This window comes from Octodon degus, unplaced genomic scaffold, assembly GCF_000260255.1.
Source record: "Octodon degus isolate 3935 unplaced genomic scaffold, OctDeg1.0 scaffold00002, whole genome shotgun sequence".
Lineage (NCBI taxonomy): Eukaryota > Metazoa > Chordata > Mammalia > Rodentia > Octodontidae > Octodon > Octodon degus.
The window spans coordinates 5,963,767-5,979,151 of record NW_004524578.1 but is presented as its reverse complement, the minus strand read 5'-3'; the positions used below and the strand labels follow the sequence as shown (position 1 = coordinate 5,979,151).

Here is a 15,385-nt window from a genome sequence, read left to right as displayed (position 1 = left end):
GTCACAGCAAGTCCTCAGCATCAGGCAGTTCTCCAGATGTCAATTTTAGCCCCTCCAATGGGCCAGGAAGAAGGCCTGCTCTGTAGAAAGTGTAGCACCAAAATAGATGTGCCAGAGGCTTATCTTTCCTTCTCTTCACTGCAAGTCTGAGTTTTCTTAAAACTGAACTAGATTTTTAAATGCACATCATTTTTAGAAAGCTAAAAATCCTTTAAAATCTTAATAAGAAAAAATAAACAACTGAAATAAAGAATACTGCCTTCTGTTTTATGTGTCCTACCTTCTCCTCCTCCCATTCCTGGCCTGATCCTTTAGAGCTCCTCACTAGGAACAGTTTCTGAAACAGTGACGTGTGTACAAAGACACATCACGGGAGGGTCACAACCTACCCCCCCCCACTCCCATGATCGACCTGTCCTCCAGGCACAGACATGTAAACTGCATTTCTTTAGTAATGACTGACCCTGAGGGGTATTTTTGTATGGCGACAGGCTCCTTCTCTATAAACTGCCTGTTTCTGTCTTTCGTCTAAATTTCTATTGCATCATCTCCTTCAAAGAGATTTTTATAAGAACTCTCCTAATGTTTACTTTTTTACTGAGACAGCCTAAAATTTTATAGCACCTTTCTGTCTCAGTTACTTTTCGGTCACTGCTGGGGCGAAACGCATGATACCCAACCTGAGGAAGGAAAGATTTGTTGCGCTCAGTTAGTGGAGATTTCAGTCCACACTCAGCTGGCGCCAAGGCAGAGCAGCACATGCGAGAGGGCAGCTGTTCATGGTGGCCGAAAACAAGAAAGAGCAAAGGGAAGAGCAGCGACTGCCTGCAGGAAAGCGCAGTGACTGACTGCTGTAGCTAGCAAGCCTGTCTTCTCTCCTTCTATTTGTATGCAGATTATCTGTCCCAGGGGAGACATAGTAGCACTGACACCCATAATCCCAGCATTGGATCATGAATTAATCAAAAACTCTAGAAGCTGCCTCATGAGAACATGAGGCTTTGGGAGGACCACTAGACACAAACCGTAACACTTTAATTTTCTTGCTATCGCATTCACTTTTCCTTCTTTTCACTGTCCCCTTCCTTAATTCCCTCCTGCCTCCCTTCCTATCTTTCTCTTCCCTTTTTTTCTTCCTGCTTTTTCTCTCTTCTTTACTGTGTGTCTTAATCTATCCCCAATTACACATACAATGTTTAATCAATGCCAATAACTGGCAATTTCTAGACAAGGTGGACTGGGGACCTTGTGGCTCATCTCTTTGTATTTTTCTGCATGGCTTAATGTTTTGAAAGCTAAAGAGCAATGAAGATGAGAGAAATAAAAGACAGGGAAAAAAAGAAGGTGGAAAAACATGCAAGTATACATACAGGATGGTTGAGATGATTGTACTAATAATTCACGTCAGTTTTTTGAAAATAGCAGTTAATTCTATAGAATTTTCACCTTAACTAACTCTGTATGCTGATATCTGAGATCTAAGCAACTACAACAAGGACAGCAATGTGTAACATAAAAACCATGGTTGAATACCTGTCATCTTGGTCTTCTAAATGCGTATCATCTCTAATGTCTTATCAATTATCATTATACTCTCTTTAAAATAAATTTTAAAAAAGAAAAAGAAAGTACAGGGACCAGGGTTCAATCCCCAGCACTACATGCCATACCCCTTGGGGCATGCCACGCCAGCAACCGAGACCTGGCATGGTGGTGAACGCCTGTAATCCCAGTGCTGCGAGGCTTGAAAATAGGAGGATCACTACAAATCTGAGCTACAAAGTGAGACCCTGCACAAAATGTATTTTTAAAAAGACAAGGAAAAAATTAAGGTTTCTGGAAAGCAAGCATTAATATTCAATTATTTGTCCAATCTTGCATAACTATATCTGTTAATCTGAGCAACAGATTTGAGGATAAAAATAGATAATATAAAAACCATTGCTAATTAGCTCTTTCTTTCTTTCTTTTTTTAAATATATTTGGCACAGGGTCTCACTACACAGCTAGGGCTCAAACCCAGGACTCAGTGGCTGGCTCAGCAGGCCTGGGTGTGGAGCTGGTGCGGGGACTGAACACTATTCCCTACGCTTAGCCTAAGCAGGCACTTAGTCCACTGAGCTATCTCGTTGGCCCAGCTATTCTTGTTTTGAAAATCTGTAACATATGTATTGTTGTGTGCTGCCCTGTTTCTGTCTTTGTTTCCACTATTTGTTTTTGCTTTTACTCTTCAAAATAAAATACAGGGGGCCAGGGAGATGGCTCAGTGGAATAAGCACTTCCCTGGCAGGTATAAGGGCCTGAGTTCAATCCCCGGTTCAGCCAAATAGAAAAAACAAAAAAGAATCCCAATTTAGGGGTCCCGGGGAGATAGCTCAGTTGAATAAGTGTGTGCCTGGCAAGCCCAAGGGCCTGAGTTCAATCCCTGGTTCCTGCCAAAATAAATAAATAAATAAATAAATAAATAAAGATAAATAAAAACTAAAGAGCATGTATCACTTTTATAAAACACAGTTGTTACTCAGAAACAGTACCTTCCTCCTTTATGGCACCTAGATTTATGTCAGCCTTGGCAATTTTTTGTGATGACTCAAATAATAGTTGTATTCTATAATCTTTTCTAATTTTAAACAAAAGACTAGGGTTTTTTGGACACTTTACACTAAAAATAGCATCAGTCTGATTACGTATAGTAAATGAATTGCACATTGCAGTCAGTACCAGCAGCCGACCAGGGGCTCTGTCCCAGGCTGGGGACTCTGTACCTGCCAGGAGTGTCAGGCAGGCATTGCCTCAGCCAGACCGGGTCTACCCATGTGCCCAGAACTGGAACTTCACGTGACCTTCAGAGTTTCTGACCCCCAGTCTTTTACACAGCAACTGATAAATTCAACTTTGCAAATCAGTGTCCCCTACATTTGGAAACCACAGAGAAGCAGAGCTGTTCTGAAAGATGGGGGAAAAAAAGCAATCCAAGCATCAAGAGATGTATTAAGAGCAACCCAAAATCAGCCAGTGTTACCTCAGACCCCTCGGAAACACACCCCCTTGGGCATGCTCTCCCTCTCATCAATGGAATTCTGTGATTTTTCTTCCTTCAGCTGAAGAAATAAGGTTTTTATTGCTAAAATCTGTCACTGAGGAGGAGTCTCTGAAACAACAATCAGACACGCCGTTTTCTCACAGAGCCCACTAGAGTGGGCAGAAGGTGGCGCCTTCATGGGTGGCAGGGGCGCCTTCCTGGGACGCTATGAAGGCCTTGACTCGTTTTCTCCATTTGAATCACTCACTCCTAAAGTGCTGTGGAACTTTCCACACTCTGTAGGACATAAAAGGGCTTTCTCTCCCCATGTTTCTCTCACTGCAAAGGAATGAAGAGCAGAAAAACAGCAGGGAAGATAACAAAACCCCTTTGTGTGTGCTTAATACGGGGCTTTTAGGTATGACTTCCTCGAAGAGCTGCGGCTATCCTGTACCTTTCTGCACCTTGGGTAAATGTCCTACAGAAAAGGGAGCATCGCTAAATGTTCTATAATTGCTGCTAATAAACAAAAGCAGCTTATGTTGGCAGCAGGCCTACTTGTCCACCAAGCACTTTCTACTGTCCATTCTGCAACTGTGGGCAGTCCCATAAACAGGAAAGTCTTCAGTAGTTTCTTCTTTTGTACAGAGACTAAATGACTTGCCTATGATCAAAAGCTGTAAACAGAGCGTCAACCCAACTCAGATTTTCTTTTTTTTTTATTTTTAAGATTTATTTATTTATTTGGTACAAGGTCTCGCAACACAGCTCAGACTTGGAGTGTTCCTCCTGTCTCAGCCTCCCCAGCTCTGGGATTACTGGTGTGTGCCACCATACCCAGTTTCAGTGGCCCACTCAACACAGGGCCAGCATGATATGCTGTACCAGGGATCAAACCTTGGTCCTTGTGCTTGCCAGGCAGGCATTTAGATTGCTGAGCTATCTCTCCAGCCCCCCAATGTAGATTTTAGGACTTCAAATCCAATGTTATTTTTATCACAGCTCTCTTCTTAATAACATGATTCATTTAAAACACCTGCTAATCTTTATTAACCTCAAAAAAGTGTCACTCGTCAATCTTTGCAAGAATTATAAAAATGAACCTGATAAGTGGACTACAAGGAAATATTTTTAATTTAGACTCAAAATCCAAATGCAGATTAAGAAAACCACTTGGCAAAAAAGCAGTAATAAACAATGTGAGCAAGGTTATAGAATATAAGATGAACATTTTCTAGACAGTAGGAATGAACAGTCAGAAAAGGAAGTTTGGAAGACACTTTCATTTTTAATAGCATCAAAAAGAACAAATACTTAATGAATGAATTTACCAAATAAATGTAAAACTTAAGCTCTAAAAAACTACAAAACATGTTTGAAAGGGAAAAAAGACCTAAATAGAGATAATATCTCATTTATAGATTGAAAAAGTTAATATTGTTACAATATTAATACTCCCAAATTTAAGTGTACAATCTCAGTTGCTTTTTTTTTTGGTGGAACCAGGAATTGAACTCAGACCTTTGTAATTGCCAGACAAGAGCTTATTCTACTGAGCTACCTCCCTGGCCCCCTCAGTTGCTTTTGCTTTCACAGAAATTGGCAAGCTAATCCGAAAATTCACATGAAAATTCAAGGGATTCTGAATAGGCAGAACAATCTTGAAAAAAAAAAAAGAATAAAGTGATAGGACTCACAGATATTGACCTTGAAACACAACCGAATGGCAAGAACTGGTACACTGGGACACAGGCAAGACAGACCACAGGCCAGGGAAATAGGATTGAGTCTAGAAATAAACTCTTGCATTTATTATCATTTGAATTTTATAACATCTGAAGAAAATACATGATCATGGAACAACTGGATAACCATACACAAAAAAGGAAGGTGAACCCCTATGGTACCACACACAAAGATTAACTCATAATCAAGGTGGAGTACATCTGTCTTCCCAATGGGCCGGGGAGATGGCTCAGTGGATAACTGCTTCCCTGGCAAGCGCAAGGGCTTGAATTCAATCCCTGGCTCCACCAAAAAAACAAAAACAAAAACAAAAACATCTGTCTTCCTAGCACTCTAGGAGGCTGAGCCAGGAAAGTCACAAATTCAAGCCCAGTCTGGCAAACTTAGTGACTTAATATGCAATAGAAAATGTTTAGGGATGTAGCTCAATGGAAAGGCCCTGGGTCCAGTCTCTGTCACCAAAAACCAACCAAATAAACAAACACCTCAAAACAGAACAAAGACCTTAAGTGTAAGAGCTAAAAATTAGGAAACTCTTAGGAGACACGTATGTGAGCTTTGACTGGGTAAAGATTTCTTAGACATGAAGGAAAAGCACAAACTAAAAGTGAAAAAAATAGATGTAAGTTGGACTTAATCTGAATTTTTTTTTGCTTCAAAAAACACTATTAGGAAGTAAAAAGATAATACACTGAATGGAAGAAAAACATCTATAAATCATGAATTTGATAATCATCTAGCATTCAGAATATATGAGTAATCTACATGTGATCAATAAAAACACAATCTTCTTAAAAATGGGCAAAAGATTTGAATCCACATTTAACCAAAAAAAGAGATAGCTTAGTGGCTTACCAGTGCCTGCCTGGTAAGCGCAAAGTCCCGAGTTTGATCCCTGGTACAAAACACAATATGACACAACACAACACACATTTACGCAAAAAAGACAAATGACTGATAAGCACAAGAAAGAAGCACAACTTCATTAGTCATTACAGAAACTGAAATTAAAAGCCACAATGACACACCCCTTCACACTCACTAGCATGGCTAAAATAAAAAGCACAGACAGTAGCATGTGTTCGTGAGGAATATAAAGAGGTTGGAGTCCTTATGCCTGGAAAGAATCTACTGTACAAGTATCATACAACTCAGCAACCCATTCCTAGTCTGATATCTAAGAGAAATGAGTAAGTGTATCCATAAAAAGATATGTAAAGGGCCAGGGAGAGAGCTCAGCAGAATAAGTGGTTGCCTGGCAGGGTCCTGAGTTCAATTCCTGGTACTGAAAAAAAAAAAAAGATATGCATACAACTATTCATAGCAGCACTCTCTCTACTGTACTAGCCCTAAGCTGGAAACAATGCAGATACTCATCAGTGATGAGTAGATAAGCGAGTACCGCACACTTCTATAATGAAATACTCCTCGGCCACTAAAGGAACGGAGTACTAAGGCCCAGTGAGTCATTATGCCACATCATGACCAGTAAGTGCATCCAAAAGGCAGTAGGCTGCACGATGCTAATGATACACAATGTGTAGAGCAGCCTAATCTACAGAGAAAGACAGTAATCTGGGAGTTCGCCAGGGGAAGCAAAGATGAAGAGGAGATGGTGAATGACTGCTATGGGAACAGGGCTTCCTGAAAATGTTCTGGAATTAGGTATCTGTAATGGCTGCAAACATTCATAAATACTGTATAAATTATATTATTGTTTGTTCTTTATAAGAACAAACAAGACACTATAAATAAAATTAAAAACAAGACAACTGGGGTAAAAATATTTGCTACATGTAATAGACAAAGGGTTAAGATAAACGTGTTAAGATATAAAGAACTTTTTAACAGTCAAGAAAAAGTTGATTTAAAAAAATCTCACTTAAAAGTTAGCAAATGATATGAATAATTCATAAGGTGGATAATTCACAAAAAATATTATAGTGACTTAAATAAATGAAGAGATATTCAACCCATTTTTAAAAATAGAAGTGCAAATTAGAATGATACCGAGACGTCGGTTTTCACCCATCAGATCGGAACTATCTCAAAAGCCTGACAATACACTGTGTTGGAACAGTTTGTGCGCAAGCAGCATTTTCACACACTGCTGGTGGAAACGCGCTGGGAACGAGCCCAGTGGAAAGGAACTTTGACTCTGTAATACAATTAGCAAGAGACAGAAATATCCACGAGTTCTGTAAGGAACCAAAACTACCAAGCATACTCCCTTAGTCTTAGTAGTAGTGTCTAGCCATGTTCTCAGAAGGTATAACTCTACAACATAAGAATCATTCTGTAGATACTGACCTGTCTAAATCCTCAAATGTAGGAAGTTGTTTGAAAAAAAAATCTAAGACACACATATGAAATATAATGTTCATCTGTACAAATAAATGAGGATGATTTCCATGAACTGCTACAAAGTGAGTGCCAAATATGAAGCTCAAAGTAAGCAAACACATAACCAAATTGGTAACTGGGTGCAGTTAAGCAGAGGCTGTTTTTAGCAGCAGATGCCAACTGACAAATACAGATGCAATGACAGAATGAAAAATCATCATTGTACCCTTATCGTAGGTAAGTCTGTTTCAAGAAAGAGTAATCAACAGATGCTACAGCTGGGGGAAAATTTTGATGGTAAGTACAATAGTATATGGTTTTAAAATGTCACTGTATAAAATGCATATTTTATAGAACAGCAGGAAATAGTTACTACTGTATATAGTGAAGAAACTGTATCCCATGAATGGCTGATCGGCCATGGCCACCCCCCAGAAGATACCAAAGCCTTCTGTGTTATTCTTTCCTGTGTACACAACACCCAGATCTAGGCATGAGAAAAAGCCAGGCAGGCTCCAACTGAGGGACAGTCTACAAAACCCCTGGCCTGTACTCTTCAAAATATTCAGTGTACAGAAGGACAAAGATTGGGTGATAAACTGAAGAAGACCAGACTCACCACAACTCAGGGCAGCACCTCATTCTGGATTAGGTCTTGTAATGGAAAAACATTGTCATAAAGGACAGAATTGGGACAGTCCATAAAATGGCATAGGACTTGTACCAATGCTAAATTTCCTAAATCTCATAACTCTATTTTGGTTACATAAGCGAATGATCTTCTTATGAAATATACACTAAGTATTCAGAAAGTAAAGGACATGATCTATGCAGCATACTATCACAAGATTAAAATATAAATAATTTTAATGTGTCCTATAAAGACAAAAGCAAAATACTTAAAATGGTGACTCTGGGCCTCCTGAGCAAGGGGGATTGTCACTGGTTTCCCATTCATGCAGAGGTAAGGAATCCTCAGGGAGAAAGCACCTGCCATTCAGCAAGATCATGTTTATAGGTGAATCTTCTTGCTGATTCCCGATTTCAGACCTTTATATTTCTTTGCCTAATTCAGTGTTTCCTAAACTGTGGTTGGGGTGACACTGATGTCTCACAGACTCACAGACTCATTTCTCTCTCTCTCTCTCTCTCTCTCTCTCTCTCTCTCTCTCTCTCTCTCTCTCTTCAAAATCCACATTAGCATATCTACTGCACCATAAAAATCAATGTAATTACTTAATTTTAACTTATTATGTCTTGATAGTATTCAGCTCTAAGCACCTCTTTCCAGGTAGGCTTATGAATTCTGGGGATAGGCCAGGGTCTTACATGGCTTGGGGAATGTGCCTCTGAATCCAGCTCAAATACAATATTTGAATACATTCTGTTGATGTTAGTCTTCCACGCCACCTTTTATTCTAGCAAATTCTCTCAGGGATGCCCCTGAGCAAACTAACACTTAGTGTCTTTCTGGGAGGTTTAGAAATTGGAAGGAAAAAAAGGAAGCGTCAAGACTCTGCAGGTAGATACTATAATGGCAGGTGCATGTCATTATACATTTGTCAACATTCATAAAATGCACATCAGAATAAACCCTGATGTAAACTATGGAGTTGGATGACAACAACCTGTCACTGTAGGTTCATCACCTGTAACAAAATACCACTCCAATGACAGGGTAATCAAAACTCTTTGGCAGAAGGTCAGTATGGATTAAGAGTTGTAAAATAGTCATAGCTATCTACCCAGCAAAAGTTTGGGGTTTGTTTCCATAATTTTATTGAGAAATAAATAGCAATGAGACAGTTTCAAATAAAATTGGTAGGACAGTTCCAATAATTAACACATTGCATACTCCCTTCCTAGTGGTTGTTTGTTGTACAAGATGAAGAAATTATGTTCTATTTACAAACACTATGAGAACAAATCCCTCTATTCCTTGAATTAAGAGAATGTGGCTATATATCTATCCTAACCATTTTGAATACATAGATACAAAATGGACATTCATCTATATCCTTTTTTGTTTAGTTCTATCATTTAAATATCATAGGTATGTGAACTCAGCAAAATATTCCAAAATAGTCCAGTAGTCCATAACAGTATTGGGTCTTCTGCTTGACTGGCAGTGTCAGAAGTTGTTGACCTGAGTCCCCTACGGCTCAACATAACAACGTGGCTTTATTTCTTGTACTTCATTTTTATACTTTTCTGCTGGATAGTTAAGACCAAGATAAAGCAAGACCTATGTAACAAGAATTGTAGCTTTTGGATCTGTTAAGGTCAGTCAAATCCCCTCAGGACTTATCCTGAGACCCCGTTCCTCAGATTGTAGATCCTTTGTGTCAGCCATGTGGATGAGTCACGGCCATTGCTTGGCCAATTTGCTCTCTGTGAAAGCCTGAGAGAATGTTTTCTCTCTATGTGACTCTCCTTAGGCACACTCTACATCATCAATCACTTTCCTCTTTAGCCCCATAATCTTGACCAGAAAATTTAGTACAAGCTCTCACATGTCTTGAGTTTTAATTGGCCTTGGAAGGCTAGGGCCAAAACGTTGGCTTTCCTTGCAGCCCTCCTTTTTCTCTACTTTTTGGTCTGCAAACTTAGGTTTTTAACCCACCAGAAGAGAAGCTAATTGCTATTGCCATGTAACCTAGACTGTTGTGCTTAACCACACTATCTGTCTGAATATCAAACATCTTAGGCATAACATGGAACAGGTATTTTCACAAAGTATTGAAATGTTAAACTTTAAGTCCCTATAGAATATGACAAAAAATTTTAAAAACTAAAACATATTTAAAAAATAGGAATAAAGAATTATATATGTTTACACATAAGTCCAGAAATCTAACCATATACAACATTGTTGCAGGACAGTCCCAAAACACTCCTTTTCCTGTCTCCTGCCTTCATTCACCAACCCCTTCCTTTTTAAACAATCATCTATCCGAGAGACAGCACAGCAGCAACTGGCATGTCATGACAAGCAGCCCATATTCAGAAGACCAGAATGACAGGCACTCCAAGCATGAACCTACTATTACAAATTGCCATCTGCAGTGCAGTTGCTTAGTTCACAGGTGTCAGTATATATAGTTAGTCAGGGTGAGAATCCTTCTAATTAACTGTTAAATTCGAAAATCTGAAGGCTCTCAGGATCATTGCCTTACCCATCTTGTACATATAACAGTATGGCCTGCCTCTATCATGTTTCCTAGCTCTTCTCCTTGCTGTCTCTTCATTGTCTAGTCCTCAAGTAAAAGTTTTAGGTAAGAATGTTTAGCATTATTGCAAACATGCCAGTGTCCCCGTGCTGGGTAAATGGCACATCAGCCACTTACAAGCATGCAAGCCAGAGCCCTGGTATAAACCTCAAGCCTTCTTCTCCTTCTGTCTCTACCTCTGACCCTGTCACATCATTTCTGCTCCCCATGTTGTCTCTCTGATCCATCCACACCTCTCCACTCTCACTGAACTCCCTGGATCCAGGCCACTAGCATCCCCTACCTGGACTGCTGCGGTCATCTCTGCCTTACTTCCCTGCTTCTTTCTCCATCCTGTCATCCACTCTGCAGGCCCCTGAGCATCCTCCAAGACTGCTAGTGGATGGTGTCAGTCTCCCTGCCTGTGCCACCCCTTCTGTAGCCCAGGCATAGTGTCATTCTATGGTCCATTTTTAAGTCTTTTTGAGATCATTCTAGGCTGAGCACGTCTTGACCTCTAAGCACTTTCTGAAATGGCTGTCTACGTCTATTAGTTTTGCTTCCTCACATTCCATTCTTCATAACATTTCTGTCATCACTGCCCCAATGATCAAAGAAAGAAAAAGAAAAGCTGGAAAGCAAGAAAGTCTCAAAAATATGGAGCACCATGTATCAGGCACCAATCACTTCACCAATATTAAGTTATCTATCCCAATGAAAAATCCATGTATCCATAATAGTAAAAAGGAATTAAAAGGAGTGACATGGAGGGCATCGCTTTCACTTTTATTTTTCCTCCTACTACATTCTTCCCTCTTTGCTCTGTCTTCCCCTTTGCCTTTGCCTTCACCCAGTCCTGAACACTGAAGTTCCTAAAATTCTATCACCAATCTGCAGTGTCCTCCTTCCCGCCACCTGGACAGTCATCCTGTCCCAGGGCATCACGGTCTCCAAGTGTGCACCTTCCTCAGCTCCACTCCAGGTGCTCACTGCCCTGTTGTCACTCCCTGTATGCCAGGAATAGCTTAGACTCACCGCTGTGGACAGAGCTCACCACTTCTCCATCACCCAGTGATCCCTATTCCTCCACTGAAGATGCCATAAATATCCACAAGGCTGTCTAGACCAGAAACCTGAGTTATCATCGATTTGTCCTTTCTTCCCCCATCCATACACAATCCGTCTCCACACCCTACCAGTCTGCCCTCCGGATCCTCTCCAAGTCCCCCACTGACCTGCATCTTCAGAATCTTCATTCCACTGTCAGCCACCATCGTCTCTGCCTCTGCTCTGTCAGAGACTCCAGTTGATCCTTCCACTTCCAACCTGGCACAAGCTCCCCAACCTACTCTCTACACAGCATTCAGAAGAATCTTACAATAAGATAATGGGGTTTTGAACCTAGGCTACCCCTGGTTACTCCTAGGCTAGTTCTTCCTGGGTTTAGCTCTTGGCCTTTATAATTCCAGTCTTTCTTACCTATAAACTAGAAACGATATGTTATAGAGTGGAAATAATGATTAAGGTATGATCCAGATAAGGAGAGAGAAGGGGCTGTCCAGCACTGTGATTGGGAATGTAAGTGGCCAGAGAAATTTTAAAAGACAAAGCAATAATTTATCTTCATTACCATGTTGTTATATTTCTCATTTGAAATAACAGGAATAGATTAGCCTATATTTTAAATTATCTGAAGAGAAGTGCATTAGCTGATGATATGAAACAAAGACATAGAGCCAGTGAGACAGCTCAGCAGATTAAGCGCCTGCTTAGGCAAGTGCTGGGATTGGGGCTTGATTCCCTGCACCACATGCTACGCTGGCCCCATCCCTTGAACGTGCTGAGCCAGCAACTGAGACTGGGCATGCTGGTGCAAGCCTGTAATCCCAGCGCTGGGGAGACTGAAATCATGGGGGATCACTACAAGTCTGAGCTGCAGGGTGAGACTCTGTACCAACTACATTAAAAAGAAAAGAAATAAAGACATCAAGTGCCCTATGATGGTTCACATTCTATCTCAACCCGGTTAGGTTATAATGCTTTGTTTCTTGATCAAACATCAGTCTAGATGCTACTGTGACTCTCTTTTGTGGATGTGAATAATATTTATGATCAGTGGAACTTGAGTAAAGGAGATAACCCTCATTCAAAACAGTGGAACTCATCTAATCAGTTGAAGACCTGAAAAGCAAAAAGCTCCTGCAATCTCCTGGAGAAGAAATTCAGCTCATAAAGAATTTTATGGTGATAAAAAGAGAATAGGTGCTAACAGATGCAACTCCGCAGTGGCTTCAGGCCAAGATCTTAGAGTGTTGTTTAAAAGAGGAAGGTCAGTTTGGTAACATAGTTCTACATATATAAATACTAAAGGATCAAGACACTTCACGTGGCAAATAACGCACTTAACGTGAGAAAGCCTACCTGTAAGGAGCCTCTGGCGCTTTGGAGAATGTGCCGCCAGTCTCGGCGTCAATATCCACCCAGGGTATCTAACATGAAAATCTTTACTGTGCACCAGCTCTAGGTCAGGGTCCCAGTGACAAAGCTAGGTGCCGCCTGAGCTGCTGCGTGCCTTGTGTTTACGAAAAGCATCGGGCCTGGCAAAGCTTTGGTGACAGAGTTGCCCCTTACCTGTAAGAGATGGCTGATGGCTGCATCCTGGAATCCCAGGGCCTGCTCTGCCCCCGCCAGTTCCCTCAGGACAGACACATACTCCAGACTCTCTTCCCCTTTGCTGACCTCCACGTACTTCAATGCCTCCTGGTAGTGCGGCAGAGCTTCCTGTGCTCTCCTTTGACCATGATATACCCTAAAGAAAAAAAAAATCAAAGAGATCATTTTATAATTAAAATAAAAATACTGAAAATGTAGGTGGCTGGCAGTCAGGATCAGACAGTCTGGCCCTGGTGTCCAGCTAGTTTCCTGGCCAGCTAAGCTTTGCCTCCAAGAGGCTGCAGGACCTAGTAGTCACAGTCACCAGGCTGGACCATGTCCTGCTTCCCCATCATGCAGTGCATGGCCTCCAAGTCATGCAACAGTTTCTTCATCTGTAACTTAGGTGACAGTAGTGTGCTTTCTTGGGATTGTTTTTGTTTTTTGTTTTGTTTTGAGACAGGGTCTCGCTATGCAGTCCAGGTTGGCCTTGAACTCATGGCAATCCTCTTGCCTCAGGTTCCAAGTTCTGGGATTATAGGGGTGTACCACCACATCTGGCCTCAAGGGATTATGAAGACCAAATTAGTAAGTATTTATAAAAGCACTTAACAATCTCTGACACAAAAGGGCTACATAGGCACTGGTTTAAAAAATACAAAATAACCACAAAGGATGCTGAGATTACAGAAAATTTCCAGGATGCATAAGGATGTAAAATACGCTCCTTAACCATTGGGGGAATATAATTTAGGCATAAACTCTTCCTATCAAAATTATGCATACAATTCTGCTAGTGTCACTTCTAGGAATTTATCACGAAGAGGCGCTCTGGCAAGGTAACAAGAAACACGCAAGAACTTTTACCTTAGCATTCTCGATAATCATGGAAAAGCACAAAGCACTTAAAGTTCTCCATCAGGAAACTGTCCACGTGGGCTACAGTAAGTACATGTACAACTGAGAATGTCATAGCCATTAGAATTAGTGCTCATCCTTATTTGCCAACTTCTAAGTATATCCAGTATATATTCTTTGGCAAAAAGTAGCTTATAAAAATGTTTTGTCATCCTAAGTTCAATCCTGGTTCTGCCAAAAATAAAAATGTTTAGTCATCATCTCCTACACATGACAATTGTAGTCAACCTACATTTGTGCAGAGATGTCAAAGAGATAGTAATGCAAACCTTAGCACTACTTAACTCCAAGTCGGACTGTGAATGATTTTATTATTTTATTTTATTTTACTTCGCAGTACTGGGGCTTGAACTCAGGACCTTGCGCTTGCCAGGCAGGCACTTACTCTACTGAGCTATCTCCCAGCCCTTAGCTTTCATTTCTTGAGGACTTTCCATACTGATTTCTACAGTGGTTGTACCAGTCTACACCCCCACCCACAGCAGGGGAGAGCTCATTGTTCCCACATCCCTTCCAGCATTTGCTATTGGTGGATTTCTTGATCACTGCCATTCCTTCGGGGTGAGATGGGCTCTCAGCGCTGCTTTAATTTGCATTAGATATTTTTCACTCAAAGGGATTGGAAAAAGTAAAAATACTTTTCAGATCTATAGTCCCAATGGCCACAATGAAATAAAATACTGACTGAGCAGTTTCTGACCTTGAGCATTTCTGTAACTGTGAAGAGGCTTAAGCACAGGAAGAAGTCAGGGGCTGTTATGTGCCTGGACTGAGTTAGGTTATAGCTGGCTGCAAATCTAATCTTGGAGAGAGATTAACAGGTGACCAAATAAAATCAGGCTCCCTTCTGACCCTTAATGAGCTTACAGGGTAACCAGTTATCAATGTCTTTGCATATTCCAGACTCAACTTTTGTAGGAACGTTGGTGCTAGAGGGAGGCTCTGCAATGTTGATTTGTAAGAAATCACCTCGTTAAAATAATTACATTCTGGGCAGATAAAGCCAAAAGAATACAAAACAAGGGTCAGCAGACCATGGAGTGGAGGACAACTCTACGGGCTGTTTTGGAAAGTAGTTTTCCTAACACGCAAACAGCGCTTTTATTTATCACCTCCGGCTGCTTCTGAACTACTAGAGTGGCCTCGCGGTGGAGCAGCTGTTCCACAGACCACACGGCCTGGAAAGCCTAATATTTACTGCTAGAATCTTCACAGAAAAGTACCGCCCATTGCTGTAGAATCCAAAGTGACATGCTTGCAAAACAACTAGAATGTTTTCCCACCTAATTTAGACTAGAATCCTTAGAAAATGCAATTGATGTTTGAGTAAAGAGATAAACTTCATCTTTTTCCTTTTCCTTTCTTTCTTTTTTTTTGATATATCTTTTTTTTTTTACATTTATTTATTGTGTGTGTGTGTGTGTGTGTGTGTGTGTGTGTGTGTGTGTGGCCAGCTCAGCCCACCCGGGGGCGGGGCTGGCTGGCATGTGGTGCT

General features: G+C 40.8%; 1 protein-coding gene across 4 annotated transcripts in view; it reads right to left on the bottom strand.

Annotated features, from left to right (window-relative positions):
• The window catches only part of Ttc23 (tetratricopeptide repeat domain 23), a 90,588-nt gene that overhangs the window by 35,711 nt on the left and 39,492 nt on the right, over positions 1-15,385 (bottom strand). For all 4 annotated transcript variants that reach the window (XM_023709993.1, XM_023709997.1, XM_004623450.3 and 1 more), the window contains exon 6: positions 12,952-13,129. In XM_023709993.1, coding sequence (XP_023565761.1) covers positions 12,952-13,129 — 178 coding nt within the window. The remainder of the gene's footprint in view (positions 1-12,951; positions 13,130-15,385) is intronic.